Genomic DNA, 17830 nt, shown 5'->3' with positions numbered 1-17830 from the left:
CTTTGATTGATCTCATATAAATAATTCAAAAATCTTCAGAGATAAATTTGTTATTTTATGTAACTCCAAATAAAATCTATATGTGAGGTAACAGAAACAACAACTGTGACATTTCATGGCATAGTTCTTTAGGAACAAATGGCAGAAGATGGATAATATTTATGAACAGCAACTAAACTGTAAATGGATGTGTACAGAGTAAAAGTGATGGGAAGAAGAGGAAAGAACACTAGGGGAAGTTGTGCTGATGCCAAACATACTATACTTAGCCTTAGGATTCTTGTTGATTTCACATTCTATCCTCCTACCCCAATCCCTGTGGATGAGAGCCACTTGCTTGGAAATATTTTTTGACTCTTTTACTTTATTTCACCACAGTCTTCAATGCCACAGCAATTATTTAAGTTACATTACATCATAACAGTATTGAGTAGTGGTCCACTTGGATAATTTAATCAGTATTTTTTTTTCATTTCTGTGTTTTATTATGGAGACAAATAGAAATGAAAAATTAATATAATTTTGTTATATAGGCATGAGTTTAAATACGATCACCTGAGTTTCATGTATGTGACAGACAGGTTCTATACTTCTGATTTCTTTGCTTAAGCTTTCTTCTTGTTTTTTGGGTATGTAGACATTTGTCCAAAATTTTAATTTAATACATCTGCATATTTTTGGACAGAGGTATTGTGAAACAAGTTGTTCCAAAGATCAGTTCCAGTGTTCCAATGGTCAGTGTATATCAGCAAAATGGAAATGTGACGGCCATGAAGACTGTAAATATGGAGAAGATGAGAAAAACTGTGAGCCAGGTAAAATCATTGAGGGGCTATCTCATTTATCTGATATTTAACTCGATAGAATTTTAATGTAAGCAACACTCTGCATAAAGTGGTAGCAAATACACTGAGTCACTGTTTTTTGAAAATTATTGCTATGTCTATAGATAAATTAGTTACCTTTATATGTTTTGCAAGTGTTTCAGCAGTTAAGATTGTTACAATATGTGGTATCAAAACATTATTCCCCCAAATTTGATATTCTGGTTTGTATATCTTTTTATGCCATTTGGAATTGTTTTTCCAAGACAGCAAAATAAAATATATTGAAGTGTAAGTATGAGAAAAATTAGGTTTTCTGTTGCAGAAGTTAAAGTTATGAAACAGAATATGGTGGTTTCAATGTGATATCAACTGAGGAAAAGCATTCATCTATTATTTCTCTTTATATCTCAGTCCAAAATCAAAGTAAACTTAGGAAGCAAAACCAGAGTATAGGAAACAAACACCCAATTAATTCATTTCAGTTATTTAAATACACTTCTATAAATATGCTATTGAAGCTTAATTTATTTCCATACTTTGATATTTTAATAACATTATCTTATAGAAAAAAATTACTGGGGAAAAATCATACTATATGTATAACCATGAAAGCATTACTTTAAGAGACTAGACTAGGTCAAAGTAGAAGTTACAAAGCACACACATATCACCATACCCCAGCACCATGCCATCATCCACATTGCTAATTGATCACATCTTTCTTTCTTACTGAATCCAGATATGTTCTCAGACTCCTTATTAATACAGATCCCTAGGCAAACACAGCCAATTAAAAGGAATTAAAACTCAAGGAAAAAGCTTTTTAGCATCCCTGGACTAAGCAATTTAGACCACAAAGTCATTATGTAAGTACATTCTGCTACCTAGTGGTCTCATAAAAGGCCAAGAACCCCCGAGATTTGAATGCAAGCCTAGCAATTCAAACCCACAAAGACAGCTGTCTCAACTCTGTGTCAATTAATTAGATTAGGTAATGGTAGTAATTTGTGTATTCACTTGTTAATTTTCCCTATATAAAAAAGGAATATTTCAAATTCTATACACTAGAATTCTATACATATAGTCAGGTTTAAACCCCAAAATAAACAACAACAAAAAAAACTTCTTAAAACTGATGCAAATATGACATTTTTTTCAACACATCTAAAAAAGATACCATGGATTCTGTAAGAACATACCAAGACTTTCACTTCAGCTTTTTATAATGCATATATGTATTAACATTCACAAGAACCACTAAATCCTATTACAGTTCTGAAAATAATTTCAGGCTTTTGTCTTTGAAAATAACTTAAAATAATGAAAAATTCATCTGAGTGTTCAAAATCAAAGGAATGCAGGATATAGTGTTTTTATTCTTTATTTTATTAGTTAAATTCTTAAATAACAAGTTATTACATCATCAAAGTATATTTAACATAATGCAGCAGTATTATAAATCATATTTAAATGAATATTTAATATCATGATGACTATAGGTTGAATAATAAAAATATTCTCATTACAGCCTATGAAAGTTTTATATGCTTCTATGTGTTTTTATCTATCAAATCAGTTGCTCTTTTTACTAAATTTAAGTGTGAATTTTGTAATTATATTTAGCTTCTCCTACTTGCTCGTCAAGTGAATATATATGTGCCACTGGAGGATGTATTTCAGCATCTTTGAAATGTAATGGAGAATACGATTGTGCTGATGGTTCAGATGAGGTAAAATCTATTATTTGATTAAAATCTCCAAATTACATGAATTAGGTTTGGGAAAGCAAATGTAATGCACATAGAGTAAAAAGACAGCCTCTTGATTCTTAGCACTATCTAAAATGTTGGACACTGGATACAAACATTTCAACAAATGCCCAAGTCTTTATGCTATCCATCTCCTAAACCCCTTGTCATTTGTAGAGGTTATATTCTTTAAGTCTCTAAGTCAAAATAAAATAAAGTCCACAGTGTAATAAATCCCCAGATTGTCGGACACATTTCCTTTCTGTGACTGTACTGTTACCATTAGTGAAACTGCAGTGCCCATTTGTATTTGGACAGATGGACTGTGTGACTGAATGCAAGGAAGATCAATTTCGATGCAGAAATAAAGCCTACTGTATTCCAGTTAGATGGCTGTGTGATGGAATTCAGGACTGTGTGGATGGCAGCGATGAAGAGAACTGCGACAAAGGTAAAATGCCTGTGTGATTGTGCATGTGTATGTGTGAGTGCACGTGCATAGAAGTACACACCTATAAATAAGGGAATGGCCAGAGGCCATATAGAAAATAGTGTGCAAAAGTCAGGATGGGGTCATTAAATGATTCCTTTTACTCTCTTTTGTTTCATTATATAAAAGCCCTTTTTCAGATAAACAAAATCTGAGTTATTTTTATACAAAATATAAATGTAGCCCTCAGATTACAATGTCAGCAAAATGCAAGTGTCTGTTGAGTACCTACCTTGAGCATGTCTTTGGACTAGATACTTTAGGCTGGAAGTATTTGTATCAGGGATAGGGATATTGAGAAGAATACAGGGAACAGGTCACTAAATCCATTGCTCTGAAGGCATTTTCAATGTACATTTCAATTCCATATAGGCCTTATACTGAAAGAATAGATACAACATATGGTACACAACAACACATGAGTATATGGGCTGTTTGCCTTATTTCCTTTTTGCAATGTGGCTTGAGAAAATGTTACCGATTTTGTCCATCAGGAAGACAACCTCCATTTTTTAAGTATATTATTTTCTAGCTCTGTGAAAATCACTTCCTGAGTGATGACTTTTTAGTTAAAAGTCACCACATTAAAGGCAGCAATTACTACTACTTTTGAGTTAATGTGGTGAAAGCAAGCCATTTTGTGGAGAAGCTTAAAATAATCACCTATTTTGTAATTCTTGTTATTTTCATAATGTTAAATATGTTTTTCAAATACAAAATGTCTTTTAACCTGCTCGTAAGTCTCTTGATGTACTTTACATTCCAGACTATTTGGAACATCAGCAGCAGAGATGATATTAGATATTGACATATGCTATAAGGCATTTGAATGTACACTCAGGGTAATTAGAGTTTAAAATGCACAAACTATTTGAGTACCTAGTTGTACAAAGAAAAATAATTTCTACTTAATATTTTTGTTTTATTTTGAATTTTTTCCAAATTATGTTAATTGAGGTAAAGTAGGTTTACATATTTATTTCTGCTCTGGGGATTATGCTAGTAGGTTGAAACCTCTACAAATGTATGATTTCATAGCCTGCCTATCACCAGTGCCCCAACCATCCTCCACCATGTTTCACTGGGCCCCTTCCTTCCCTGACTCCAACCCTTCCTCCTTCCCCTTCCTGTTGCCTCAGATTTTCAGTCAGATGCTAAGAATTTAAATTTTTATGATTTGCTAGTATCTCCATCCCAAACCTGATAAAGTGTTAAATTCAGAAGAAATTTTAGTACTTATGGGCCACCCCGGTGGCACAGCGGATTGAGCACAGTGCTGTGAAGCTGTCCACAGCCTCTGCAGTGTGGGTTTGATTCCTGGCCTGCCAGGGAGCTACCCACATGGCACAGCAGACCTCTCTTGTCTCACCTGCCTTTTCTGTTCCCTTCTCTGTCTTGGGTGAATCCTCTCATCCTTCTGTGCCTCTGGCCTGAACCCCAGTTCATGTATAAATAAATAAATCTTTTTTTTTTAAAGAAATTTTAGTACTTATTTGGAATCTGTTTTGCATTATACAAAGCTATTAAAGGTGAAACATCCATAAGAGCTATTTCTAATTTTTAATAAATTCTCACACTCTTTCTGTGATGGTCACTGCAGCAGACTTTGTGGACAGTCTGCCAGTAGCAAGGTTTATGTACTATCTTACATATAAAAGCTTTGGAATGATAACTTATTTATATTTCCCTGTTTTCTTTATCCATTTAACGTTATTCCCTAATCTGCATTTACTGTCATTGATCTAGTTATTTCTCTCATTTCATCTTACCTGAGCACATGTAATTCCACTAAATGGTCTCCAATATTGCTTATTCATAGCTACCAGGTTCATCTTCTTTCAGTATAATTTGTGTTATGTCAGTCTTGACTCCTAACTCTTTCTTCCTGGTTAACTCACCCTGGAAATCAGGTTCACAAAAGAATGATCCTGTTTCACTGTCCCAAACTATTCTACAACTTATCTTTTTTTTTTTTTTAATCTTTATGTATCATAAAACCTAGCCAAACTGGAAAGTAATGTTGTAGTAAAATCCTCCTTCCTTTTCAACAGCTTTCCTGATTCTTCTGTTATTTCTGTCTTCTCCATGTCTTAGCCAGTAAAAAAATATATCTATCCTTTCATGTCCTTCTCAGTTGCCATGGTCTTCAAACAAATACAGTCTTTTAAAAAATTGTTGTAGCAGTCTATTGATTACTTTCTTTTTAGCATATTTCTTCTTCTTATATAATTGCTTTTGTATTATTTGACTGAGCATCCCATATTGGAATGTGATTTCTTGGTGTCAAAAATTAGGCATGCAAACAGAAAAAGGAAATACCTTGCAAGAAGCAGGATCATTATATACAAGTCACAAAGGTGAGAAAGCTGCTGGAAAATACAAAAATTGAGGATTTGTACCATAGATCTTGGCTTTATTCTTCACAGAATCAGGAGATTTTCAGGATTTGTAAGGAATCTGCAAATTAAAAAAAAAAAAAAAAGTATGGGTGGATAGGATTTGAAATGGAGAATTTACTGAAATGAGAATTACTACTTTCTTGTTTTATATCCATAAATCTTTTTTCATACCTTCAAGTCCAACCACAGCAAAATATCTTCAAGAGCTATAAAAGTATCTGGAAAGTTAAGGGTGGGGAGGTGGGAGACAAGTTGCAGTACTATCAAAATGTATCTATTTTCTAAATATTGGTTTTCATTTAAAAATTTTAACAAAAGACTGATGTTAAAAGTTGAACATTACAGTAATAAAATGAACATAACATATTTGAAATCTAACTTATCTTTCAATATTAATGATTCTACTAAATGTTTAAGCTTATTGACTAAAACAAGAAGTTGAGAGCCTTTAATTCATTCATTTAGAAATGTCTCAAAGCTCCTTCCCTGCTTACTCTTGCTTCTATCTTTTCTTAGGTTTCATTGCTGCTAGGTAATTAAATTCCAGTGAAATACATTGGTGGTTAAAGTATTTCATCCTGTATGGATGTGACTTCAGGCTTGACCAAGTTCAGATTTTTTAAGTATTTAATATACTTCCAGAAAGTAGTTTAGGTTTTGGATAAATGTACTTCATGACACTGAGGAAATACAATGCCAGATTAAACATCATTTCCATTAAATCTCACTTCTATTCATCACAAATCTGGCAATCTGAGCTATTGGGGACTAATTATTGGGGACTGGGAGGTATGAGAGTTACAGAATAAGCATAGGATATTTTCCAAGTGAACTATTTTACTGGTTACCTTTAAAGAAGGTTAAAATTCATAATGCTATGGAGTTCAAAGCAGTATTCACATTGTTAATGGTAAAAGACATAGCCTAAGAAAACTTGGTACTTCTTTTGGGCTGAGCTCCTAAATATCACTTTATATTTTTTTTTAATAATGAATTAGTGTTTTCAGTAATTACAGGCTCAAAATGATAACATATGATACATTAAAACATATTTCAGCCTAAATTAATGAACTCTAGATACTTATTTTCTGTTATGGTTTTCTTGTTCCTATTTAATTTAGGAAATTGTTAATTAATAGATGCTTTGTTAATTTTTCCAATAACTACCTGTAAGCTGATCAAGTATTAACTAACAAATTAGAATTTGAATACAGCTGATCTTTAAATTACACCTTTATTGTTGGCTTATGTGTGCTTCATGTCTTTAAAACCAGAGTTTTAAGTTAGATGTAAGATGTCTTGAAGGACCTGTGATGTGTCTGGGCAATTTTTGAATTACTACTTCTTCATAATACAATAGGAATTCTTCTCAGTCTCTTTTCTAAACTCCTCTTTAACCAGTCTTTAAATGCTGATTTCCTGTGTTCTATACTGCAAGTAATAATTATCTTTTGATGATTCCTCACTGTACACTGTAGTTCAGAATTCTGTCCTATATTTCAGACATATTTATTCAATAGCCTGTTTGATATCACCACATCATTTTCCTACTAGTGAATAGTGTCATTATTTCTATTAAACCAACTCTTTCTATTTTATTATATGATACTAACATTCACCAAAATGTCCAAAATTACTGAAACTTGGTCAACCTGTGTTTGAGTATTCACTCTCATTTGCCATCCTCATCTGTGTAGCCATCAAATTCTGAACAGTCTACCTCCTGAATAGCTTTCAGATGTATCTACTCTAAATCAGTTCTGTTCTGGATTATAGCAACTCCTCTTCAAATTGATCTTTTCCCTCCATTGTTGGTTTTATTTTCACTGTCTTCATTACTAAGTTCTCAGTAAAGTAGATAGTATTATCATTCTAAAATCCAAATATGGGGCCTCCCCGGTGGCGCAGCGGTTGAGCGCTGGGTTGCGAACCTGCCCGCGGCCTCTGCGGCGCCAGTTCGATCCCCGGCTGCTCCCCGGCCACCAGAGGAGGGTCCCACATGGCGCGCAGACCTCTCCTGCCGCCCGCTGCTCCCCTCAGCAGTGTACTCTGGTCCTTCTGCCTGCTCTGCTCCCCGCGCTGGCTCTGGTGAATTCTCTCACCCTCCCGTGCTTCTGGCTGTACCCAGTGCATGTGTAAACAAAACAAACAAATAAACAAATAAACATGCCTCTATAAAATAAAATAAATAAATAAAAAATAAAATCCATATATGGCCCTTCATTTTCTATGTTAAATCTTTTGTTATTGGTAGTAACAAATCTTATTTAAGATTTGGGTACAAGCCAAAATGCAGAACAAAAATAAATACTCTCTGACCCTCTTTATCCCTCCAAAGTACACATAAAATGAACAATGTTTCTCTGAAGGTATTTTCTAGGCCATCAAGGATGAGTACTATTACTCCCTATACATATGTTTTAATGAATACATACATTTTTATGTATGATAATACATAAATCATGAAACCTAGCCCATCTAGAAACTATTTGTCTTTTCTTATATAAGTTTAAACAGGTAGCATAAGCCTCTTCTGATATCAATATCATTTATCTTAATCCTAAATTCTTATGAAGATACTTTGTGTTGTTTCCCCAGATACTGGTTGCAAGTATGATCTTATAAATCACTTTAACTATGTGTCTTTTGTAACATACAAAGACATTGAATCCCAGATATATTAATAGACTTGTCCAAAACAAGAAAGCAAGTTGCCGGATTCCAACCTTTGTAGCGATAACTTTATATTGCAGCCTATCTGAACATATAACCAAATTTTATTAGTACTTTGGATCTGATAATGTGATAGATATACTTAATTTTAGCTTAAACTATTTCTGTATTATAGATGCTTTCTATTTTATTATAAAAAGAGGAAAATTTCAAATATTTAAAACATTGGAAAATATTGTACCCAGTTTACACAATCTTTAAAAGGATGAGTAATATTTTATCACATGGCCAACTTCAAAATGATAAAATTATTTCTTTGTTACTTCTGTGACTGTAAAAAATTTTTTTACTGGTGATTCTCATTTTTCAGTGGTTCAGTTTGTCAGTCTCCGGATGTAACTGAATTATCTTATAATTTGTCACTGTCTTTTATTTCCAGGACAATTTTTAATAATGAAAATTAATAATAGTTTAAAGTCTAACTTTCTTCATACTCAGTACCATAAAAAAATATGTGCAATGGAAGGTAATCTAGATTTGCAAAATCTTTCTACCATCTTATCATTAGTCGCTACAAAAAATATGATAAGTATCAGGTTAACATAAGATTTTCCAAAGAGGGCCTCTCTGATGGCACAAAGGGTTAAGCACAGCACTGTGAAGCTATCTGCAGCCTCCATCCACATGGGTGTGATCCCCGGCCAGCCAGGGAGCTACTCACGTGGCACAACAGACCTCTCCTGTCTCACCCACTGCTCCCCTCAGCAGTGTATTTCAGTCACTTTGCTTGTTCTGTTCCCCACTCTGTCTCTGGTTAATCCTCTCATCCTCCCACACATCTGGCCTGTGCCCCTGTTCTTGTGTAAATAAATAAATCTTTAAAAAAGAAAAAGGTTGTACCTTTCTTATGCCTTGTATTAGGCAAGGAAAAAATAGATAATGAAGTGAGAAACTAATTATGGTGCTAAAGATTAAAGGGATATGTGTCCTGCTGAATGACATTAATTGTGCTATATCTCTATCTTTCTTTTGTTTTGAAATAAAGGAGGAAATATATGTAGAGCAGACGAATTTTTTTGCAATAATTCCCTGTGCAAACTACGTTTCTGGGTGTGTGATGGTGAAGATGACTGTGGAGACAACTCTGATGAAGCCCCTGATATGTGTGGTATGGCATTTATTGTGGCTTTAGCTTATACTCTCATCTCTTGATCGAAGGTACAGAAGTGACTCATGATGTGGGGAGATGAACCTTGCAATCCATCATCCTGAGGTTAGGTGTATAAAGTATAATCACAGATAAAGCTTTTGTTCAGATAATAAGAGATTACCCTGTTCAAAGCTTATGACTTTATAGAAAACACTACTTAATATAAACTTGCACATGCCAGTACTGTTAAACAGACAGATTGCTCTGTTGGGGAGGACTTAGATAAGCTGGGCTTTTGCAATGAATGAGGTTTATATAAGGACTTTGGCTTTGTATCAAATTGGTACTTTAGACTAAAAAAATTCTGACATGGAAAAAATGTGAATAATAAAATCATGTCATTGTACAAGCCACCCACTACTGATTCTGAGGTTGTTCAGAGAAATTAAGAATTATTTTAACATTTAAATCTGAATTGCTTCTTCAAATTTGTTACTCTTCACTGATAGTTGTCAGAAATATGCTTATATAGCCAATAACTCTAAATGTGCAATTTTAGATAACCAAAGCAAATAACTTCTTATATTTGTTAAACATTTTTAGTTTCTCTTTCCATTCTTTGTATCTAATTATAGCCAGGAAGGTAGTTTTACCTCTAATTTAAAGAAAGAACTATTTTTGAGATAACTAAATGTATATCAGTTGAATTAAAGAAAACATGAGTGTGTGTATTTAAATTCTTTGTTCTATTTGGTGCATCAAGTTAAACCAATATTTTTTGATGGGTGATTAAACTATAGTTGATGTTATAGTTTAATAAAAAATAAATCCAAAACATAGAGGCAGCATTATATTTAAAGTATTAAAATTAGAAAAAGAATGACTTTGAAGGGTATTTCCTGCAGCTACAGCTAATTAAATATATAACTACATCAATGTCAATGTGTTTACAAAATCTTACAAAGTAGACTGTAGAGAATCACTAGAGATTTTATTTCTCAAACATAATAAATTAAAATAATATTAGTTTATCTACCTACATCAAGTCAGAACCTATTATTTTGTAAATAATGCTATTGTTTTTCTATTCACTATTCTACTTAAGCACAAAAGTAGCAAGTGAATATATAAAGTGTTAGGTAGTTAATTAATCCTGGGGAACTCCAGAGTTACACAACACTACCATTATTTCCAGGACCAAGAAATGTTTCTCAGTGATACATCACACAGTTCCTAAAAGACTTGATCCAGCTTGAGTCTCTGAAAGATTTTTCAGTCCCTCAGTAATCAGAATTAACATGAAACCAAGTTATTATGTGCCAGATATCGCACTAAGTAACTGAGATAAAAAAGTAAACACCACATAGTTCTCTTTGACAAAATATTGTTCTTGTTTATAAATAATAATTCTTATGTATTGCCTTTCTGGAAATGGTAAAATTAAGTAAAAGATAGATAAGGTCGAAAGGAAAAGGTGAATTCTGCCTAAAGCAAAATTCAAAGAGATAGTTTTTGAGAGATTGAGGCTAAAAGGTACCATAGGGATATTGAACAGTATGGGACAATGAATCATTCATTAATTTGATAAATACTTGCTAAACTAGAGACTGTCTAGTTTTGGTGTTGTGATTATGAGAAACACAGACATGGGCTTGACATAACAGAATTGAGAATTTAGTAGGAAAGGAATGTATACTAATGATCATAAATAAATACATATATATATAGTATTTATAAACTGTATATATTTGTAAAAACTATATGTATGCATATACTTACAAACTATAATATACATATTGAAGTACAGTAAGTTATAAAAGTATAATACAGAGGGATTTTTCAGCCTTGGGTAATGAGAAATAATATTTGATTTGGAATCTGAGAATTATATTACTGCCAATTAGGTAAAGGGATCAGGATGAATGGAAAGTGGATTTAAAATGTTGAGAAGCAAAGGAAACAAGGTCTAGAAAGTCCTTAAGCAGAGCAAGCCACAGCTTTCTGGAGAAATGGAAAGATCCACATGTCTAGATTGTACGGAGCAAAATACATCTATTGGTTTAGAATCAAATTAAAGGGTCCAGAAATATACCTAGAACTTTGAGTCTGGGTAGGGATTTTTAGACTTGGTCTAAAAGCAATTAAAAGTTCTAATAAGTTTTAGGGCCTCCCTGGTGGCACAGGTGATTGAGCTAGCAGTGCTGTAAAACTGTCTGCAGCCTCTGCAGTGTCAGTTCGATGCCTGCCGGCCTTGGAGCAACCCACATGGTGCAGCAGACCTCTCCTGTCTTGCCTGCTGCTCCCCTCAGCAGTGTATTTCATCGTTCTGCCTGTTCTGTTCCCTGCTTTGTGTCTGGTGAATCCTTTCACCCTCCCGAGCATCTGGCCTATACCCTGGTTCTTGTATAAATAAAAATAAATTAAAAAAAAATACGAACAAGTTTTAAACAGTGGTGGTACATGGGGATATTTATATTTTACAAATATCCCATAGAAAGGGGCAAGGCTAGTTAAGACAATAACAGTACTCTAGGAAAACTATGCTGGTAGCTTGAATTAAGATAATGATAGCAGGTGATAGCAATCTTTACAGATTTGTAGGTTGTTTAAAAGGGAAAATAAATTGGATTAGCTATTTGATTGGAATGGGGACAAGGGAGAGGAAGTTGCCAGGTTAATTTATAGGGTATTTTTTCTTAAAGATATATACATATACATTGAATAGATGGGGGACATGGTAAAGTTTTGCAAGTGAAAATTGGAAGTCTGGTTTGAGCTGCATCGGAGGTGGGATTCAGTTAGAGATTTCAAGTAGGCACTTGAGGTTTGTTCCCTGAGCTTCAATAGCTGGTGTAGGCATATAAAATCAAGAGTCAGCATAAAATATGATGCATACTAAAGAATCATACAATTTAGACTAGATGGTAGTAAAGTATAAGAAAAGAGTGAATTAGGATAAAATGTTGAGGGACACAAAATATTTAAATAAGAGAAATCAGAAGAAACTCAGGTAAGTGACCACAAAAAGAAAAAGTGTGGCCAAAAAATGATGCCAATTAAAATGTTTCAAGAAAAATAGAATGATTCCTGAAGAGGAAATAGAAAATTAGATCAATGCAGTTGAAAAAAATATTTTTTCAAGAAGTAGTGACTTCTTCTCTGTGTGTAAATATATTGAAATATTTCATAGACATATAGATGGAGTTGGGTGTGCAGGTATAATAAAATGTTAACAAATTTCTAATCTTTGTTTTATTTTGACTTTTTAACATGTAGTTGGAGCCATGCTTATAAGTAGACTGTAGAAGGCTATAGAAGGTTTTAAAGGAACACAGATTTGAATCATTATTGTATATTATAATGCAGCAGCATAAATATATATAAATGTTTGAATGTGTGATATCATATATATGTCATGTGTATATAACCAAACACACCCCTCCCCACACACACACACGAATTGTAAATGATATTCAGGGCCCACTTAGCATTGATAAATATTCACACTTATGGCACCAATTGTCCGTGTCCTGCGGTATGAACAGCTGCAGCATTCTTGGACTTCCCAGATGTAGAAACTGGTAAAACATATCATTTCATTGATCTTTGGTTGGGATTTTTTAGATAATTAAGATGAAACAGAAAAAAGCCAGAGAATGCAGATTATTTCATATGACAGTTAGTTTCTAAAACAGTATTTAAGATAGTGACCAACATACAATATGTTACTAAAAAGTATTTGCAGAATGAGTAAGTAAAAAGATAGAACATGGGATTTAATGTCAATACAGAGGGAAATCAAAAACCAAAGGCACTGGTAGACTGGGAAAAGATCAATGTATCAACAAACTAAAGTCTCAGCAAAGGTTGGAAAAAGATCTTCATGAAACCAGTAAAATTATAAAGTTGGAAATGAAGGGAGAATGTGGTCAGAATTTGGAACATTCAAATTAGTGGTTTTATAAATGTAGCAATTGTAGGAATTAGCAAATTCAGCTGTACCCATGTGCATTATTTTTATCCGTGGACAAAAGAAACTGTCATTAACTGACTTAAAAAGAAAAATTAGTTGAAATCCACCAATGTTCACAATCTTCTCAGAATGTGGGTGGCCTATGTGGGTTAGATTAAAATGACATTGAGATTTGAAAGTTGCTAGGAGAGTGAATCTTGAAAGTTTCATCTCAAAGAAAAAAATGTGACAAGTATTGTGATAGATGTAAACTAATGTGATCATTAGACTTAATGTGATCATTTCACACTATATACAAATATCAAACCATTATTTTAGACACCTGAAACAAGTATAATATTATATGTCAATTACATCTACATTTTAAAAAAATGGCTATGAGAAACTCAAAGGACTAAGAAACACAGATATTGTTGATGTTCTCATGTAGATGTTGAAATCATCTAGGATGTTGGGAAGAATTTGATTGGAGAGAATAATCTGAGGGGTAAGGTGCTACAGTCCTCAGTGAATGAACAGAGTATTGTCTATGAGTTTGATGAGAAAATAGCAATAAGAAGGAGGTAGAATCAAATGTCTGCCCCTCAACAATTGTTGTTTCATTAATTGAATTTAAAATAGAATGCAAAGATATGACAACATACTTCCGAAAACTAAAGTGAGAAATTAGAGTGTCTTATAACATGAGGTTTGAGCAATTAAAGAGACACTCCCTAAAAGACCTAAAGGGAGAAACTATGCTTGGCATAAGTACCATATTAATTAAAACAAGGAGGTCAGGCAAGAAGGAGTATAAAATATTTAACACCTGTAATAAAGTGGTATTGCTAAAATATTAAGATTGATAAAGGATGAAGCTGTAGGAGTGCAATCAGCAAGGTACTGATAAATCTACTATGCACATAACATCCCTTAAATTTTATACTGAAAGTGATAGATAATTATGAAAGAGATGATAAAATTAATGTGTTAGGTGTACTGTTGTGGCTTTTGGTGGATCGTAGGTTGGACAATGAATCTGAGAAATTTAGGATTCTCTTGCAGTCATTTCAGTAATAAATAATGAACTGAGCTACTGTGATTTTAGCTGGAGAGGACAGCATGGAGAGAGGAGGGCAAGTTAGGGGGACAATATTAAGTGAACTTGTTGGCTAATAGGAGCTGAAGATCAATGAGAGGAATCTATTTAGAATAAGTCTAGATATAGAACTATGATGTGCCACTAACTGACCTAGGGAAGAGGACAAAGCTTAAGTTTGGGAAGAAAAGGGTCAAGAGAAAATGATAAAGAATTGTGCTTTGAACTTTTTGAAATTCATTCTTACATTCTGAGATGTTCTATAATTAATTGTGAGATGCTAGAATTAAATAGCAAATATAAAATCTTCAGGTTATAATATCAGGTAAATCCATGAGAGTTGACGGGGATGTCTACGTAGGCAATTTAGGAGTGAGAAAAGGGCCTTCCTGGTGGCACAGGGCTTAAAGACAGCACTATCAAGCTATTGCCTGCCACTGCAGCACCAGTTTCATCCCCACCATCCAGGGAGCTACCCACTTGGTGCAGCAGACCTCTCCTGCCTCTCCAGCTGCTCCTCTCAGCAGTATATTTCAGTAGATCTGCCTGTTCTGCCCCCCACTCTGTCTCTTGTAAATCCTCTCACTCTCATGCCACCCCCTCCTCCGCACCTCTAGTCTACACCCCAGTTCTTGTATGTATAAATAAGTCTTTTTAAAAAAGAAAAAAAAAAGAGTGAGGACATCAGGGGACCCAAACAGAGACCCAGAGTATTTCAACATGTAAAGATGCAGTTATTAGAGTTGTTCCCTACTCTAGGGGAGGAATTCTTCAGAAGAGAAGCAGTAAAAGACAAGTATATAATTCCCTGACTTTTGTTGTTTTGTTGTCGTTTCCACCCTTCCCAACACACACACACACACGCACACAGGCATGTGCATTCAAAGACACATTCATGTGCACACGTACAATACATACACTCTTATGCAAACTGAAAATTAGTAACCAAGATAACCTTATGCCTCAAATGCATGTGTACTTGTGTACAGAGTAAGAAAAACAGCTATAATATTTCTGGGATTTTTTTTTCCATTGAATGCTTATTTTAAATTATTATATATGCTTGTTCAAGCTCTAGTCTGTGTGTAATTGCTCTTTTAGATCGCTAAATGTCATAGTGTATTGTATAAACCATAGGTATAAATTAATTTGGTATACCAAGTGAAGACAGCTAAGATAAGACATCTAGAAATGAGACCATGGAGTTTGATTCTTTTACTTACTCCATGCAACATTTCAGCTCTGCCCACTTTTCTATCATTAATAGAAATAAATAGGATCATACATTTCTATTGTCACACATTATTGTAGTATTTAAATGCAGATATAGTATGTAGTATCTAAATAAGACCTACTTTCTAACTTTACAAACAAAAAATATTCCAATAACCTACACTATAGATTTGCAGTGAAAGAAAAAGAAGACAAAATGTTGTTTCTTCATTAATCCATGTACCCAAAGGAGCTTCTTTTTTTTTTTCAGTCAAATTTCTTTGTCCACCCACAAGACCTCACAGATGCAGAAACAACAGAATATGCTTACAGTATGAGAAAATGTGCAATGGGGTTGATGACTGTGGAGACAACTCAGATGAAGATCATTGTGGTGGTAAATCCTTTTAATGTGAAATTACTGATTTAGTGACAATTGCAACATGCAATACTTTCAGGACTCAAGGAATTAAGATAATGTCTTCCATGTGGCATGTTTGACATGTTTGAAAGTATCTTTATCAGGCACTCGATCTGCTATCAAGATATGAAAATAATCTATTAACATTTCATCTCATAGTTGAGCCATGCAACTTTATCCAGCGTCTATATTAGTTTGTAAATCTCTGTTGATCATAGAGAGACAACAATGCTTAAGAGAAACAACATAGTGGTTTAATGTTTTCTCTTTTGAATAGTTGCTTGAGAGGAGAAGGCTTATATAGATTGTGTGTTTGTATATACAAACCCTTTTCCATAACTCTGAAATTAAAAAATAGAAATCTTAAAACCTAAAGCTTTACTCAAGTATGCAGTAAAATCAATTGGTAACAAATCCTGACTGCAACTTGTCTGAGACAGTGTATTACTTAAAGAAAAAATCCTACCAAGGGTAAAGACTCAAACATCTTCCTGTGGAAATAGGGCATTAATTTCTATAGGGTAAATACAATGTTATGTCTTACATAATTGCAGTTCAAATGACAGATATTAGAAATTAAATATATGGTAGTTTATCATAATTTTATTACAACTTGCAAATGAATCAATATGTAAAACTTTAAAAATGTGTTTTTGGAGTGGCAAGTGGGAAACATATGAACTGACATAATATGGTTTTTAAATTTTTTACATCATTGTTCATTTTTAAACAATATTTGCTTTCCCCCCACCCCAGGCGTAGTGCCCATAGAATTTCCTTCGCCAATGTACCCGTGCAATATTGTCACAGTCCCCTGTGCTCCTTCTCCCCTGCAGGATGTCTCTGGTTTATAATTGTCTTTTTTTGTTTTGTTGTGTTTTATATTGTTATTATTTTTTTTACACTGATGACTGACATAATATTTGAATCACATGCCCCCTTATAGTGAAATGGGTGTTGAACCACTATAGAAACATAGCCCAAGTGTGCCCTGACCTCTTTCTTGCAGATGTGGAGATGCTATTTCCTGCCTTTGTTTTCATCCCACATTGATTTGTATGCCCATTTTGTTGTCCCCCCCAGTCCCTGCAAACATAATTAGCAGACTTAAGCTGGCACACCATGCTGCCTGGGAGATTCCTCCAGGCACCAGAGGGAGAGCATGCATAGGACTAGAGTGAGACTATTTAAGCAATGAAAGACCGATTCTGAAACCACAACAAGGAGCTGATTTCTATTCTTTTCAGAGGCTTGACACGGGCTACTTCAGCTATTGCTGCCTCCTGTCCCCACTTCACACTTTTACATCATTATAACTGCTAAAGGCTCAAATGGGGTGGAGATAGGCAGAGGTGGTGGGAGATTACTCATTTACTATTTTTTAATATTTTATATAATTCTTACATCATTTTTCATTTTTGCACAATGTTGCATTTTCATTTTGGTTATATTCCCCATACAATTGCACCCCCCTTATTTTGACCCTAATCCTACCACTCCCCATCCCCCTCCCCAGTGTGTCTCTGGTTTATAGTTGCTTGTTGATTTAGATTTTTACTTTGTATTAGTCTTTTTCCTGGTCCCTCATTTACTATTTTTTCTACCACTCAGAGAATGAGAATTGTTGCCCCCCTCCTTTATTTTTTGTGGTATTGAAAAATCATAAATCCTGTTGAAATAATACTTTGCCATAGCACATACATATTACTAGGGTTTTTTTCACCTAAATCATATTTTCACAGACTCTTCTTTTATTATTTTGGATGCATGCAAGTAAATGATTTCATTTGAATTGTACCCAATTACATGCATCCCTCAATAGAATCAGTTTTCATTATGATTTTACTCAAAACTCTGCT

General features: G+C 33.9%; 1 protein-coding gene across 1 annotated transcript in view; it reads left to right on the top strand.

Moving 5' to 3' along the window:
- Positions 1–17830, top strand: part of LRP1B (LDL receptor related protein 1B) — a 1722250-nt gene that overhangs the window by 1584916 nt on the left and 119504 nt on the right. Inside the window, exons 69-73 of the mRNA XM_054699700.1 lie at positions 686–815; positions 2451–2557; positions 2894–3026; positions 9183–9305; positions 15822–15947. Of these exons, the coding sequence (XP_054555675.1) occupies positions 686–815; positions 2451–2557; positions 2894–3026; positions 9183–9305; positions 15822–15947 (619 nt within the window). The remainder of the gene's footprint in view (positions 1–685; positions 816–2450; positions 2558–2893; positions 3027–9182; positions 9306–15821; positions 15948–17830) is intronic.

Source organism: Talpa occidentalis, unplaced genomic scaffold, assembly GCF_014898055.3.
Source record: "Talpa occidentalis isolate TD23 unplaced genomic scaffold, MPIMG_talOcc4v2.1 talOcc4.3, whole genome shotgun sequence".
NCBI lineage: Eukaryota > Metazoa > Chordata > Mammalia > Eulipotyphla > Talpidae > Talpa > Talpa occidentalis.
Note: the sequence above shows the minus strand (reverse complement) of the source record. Positions and strands in the feature narration are given on the sequence as shown.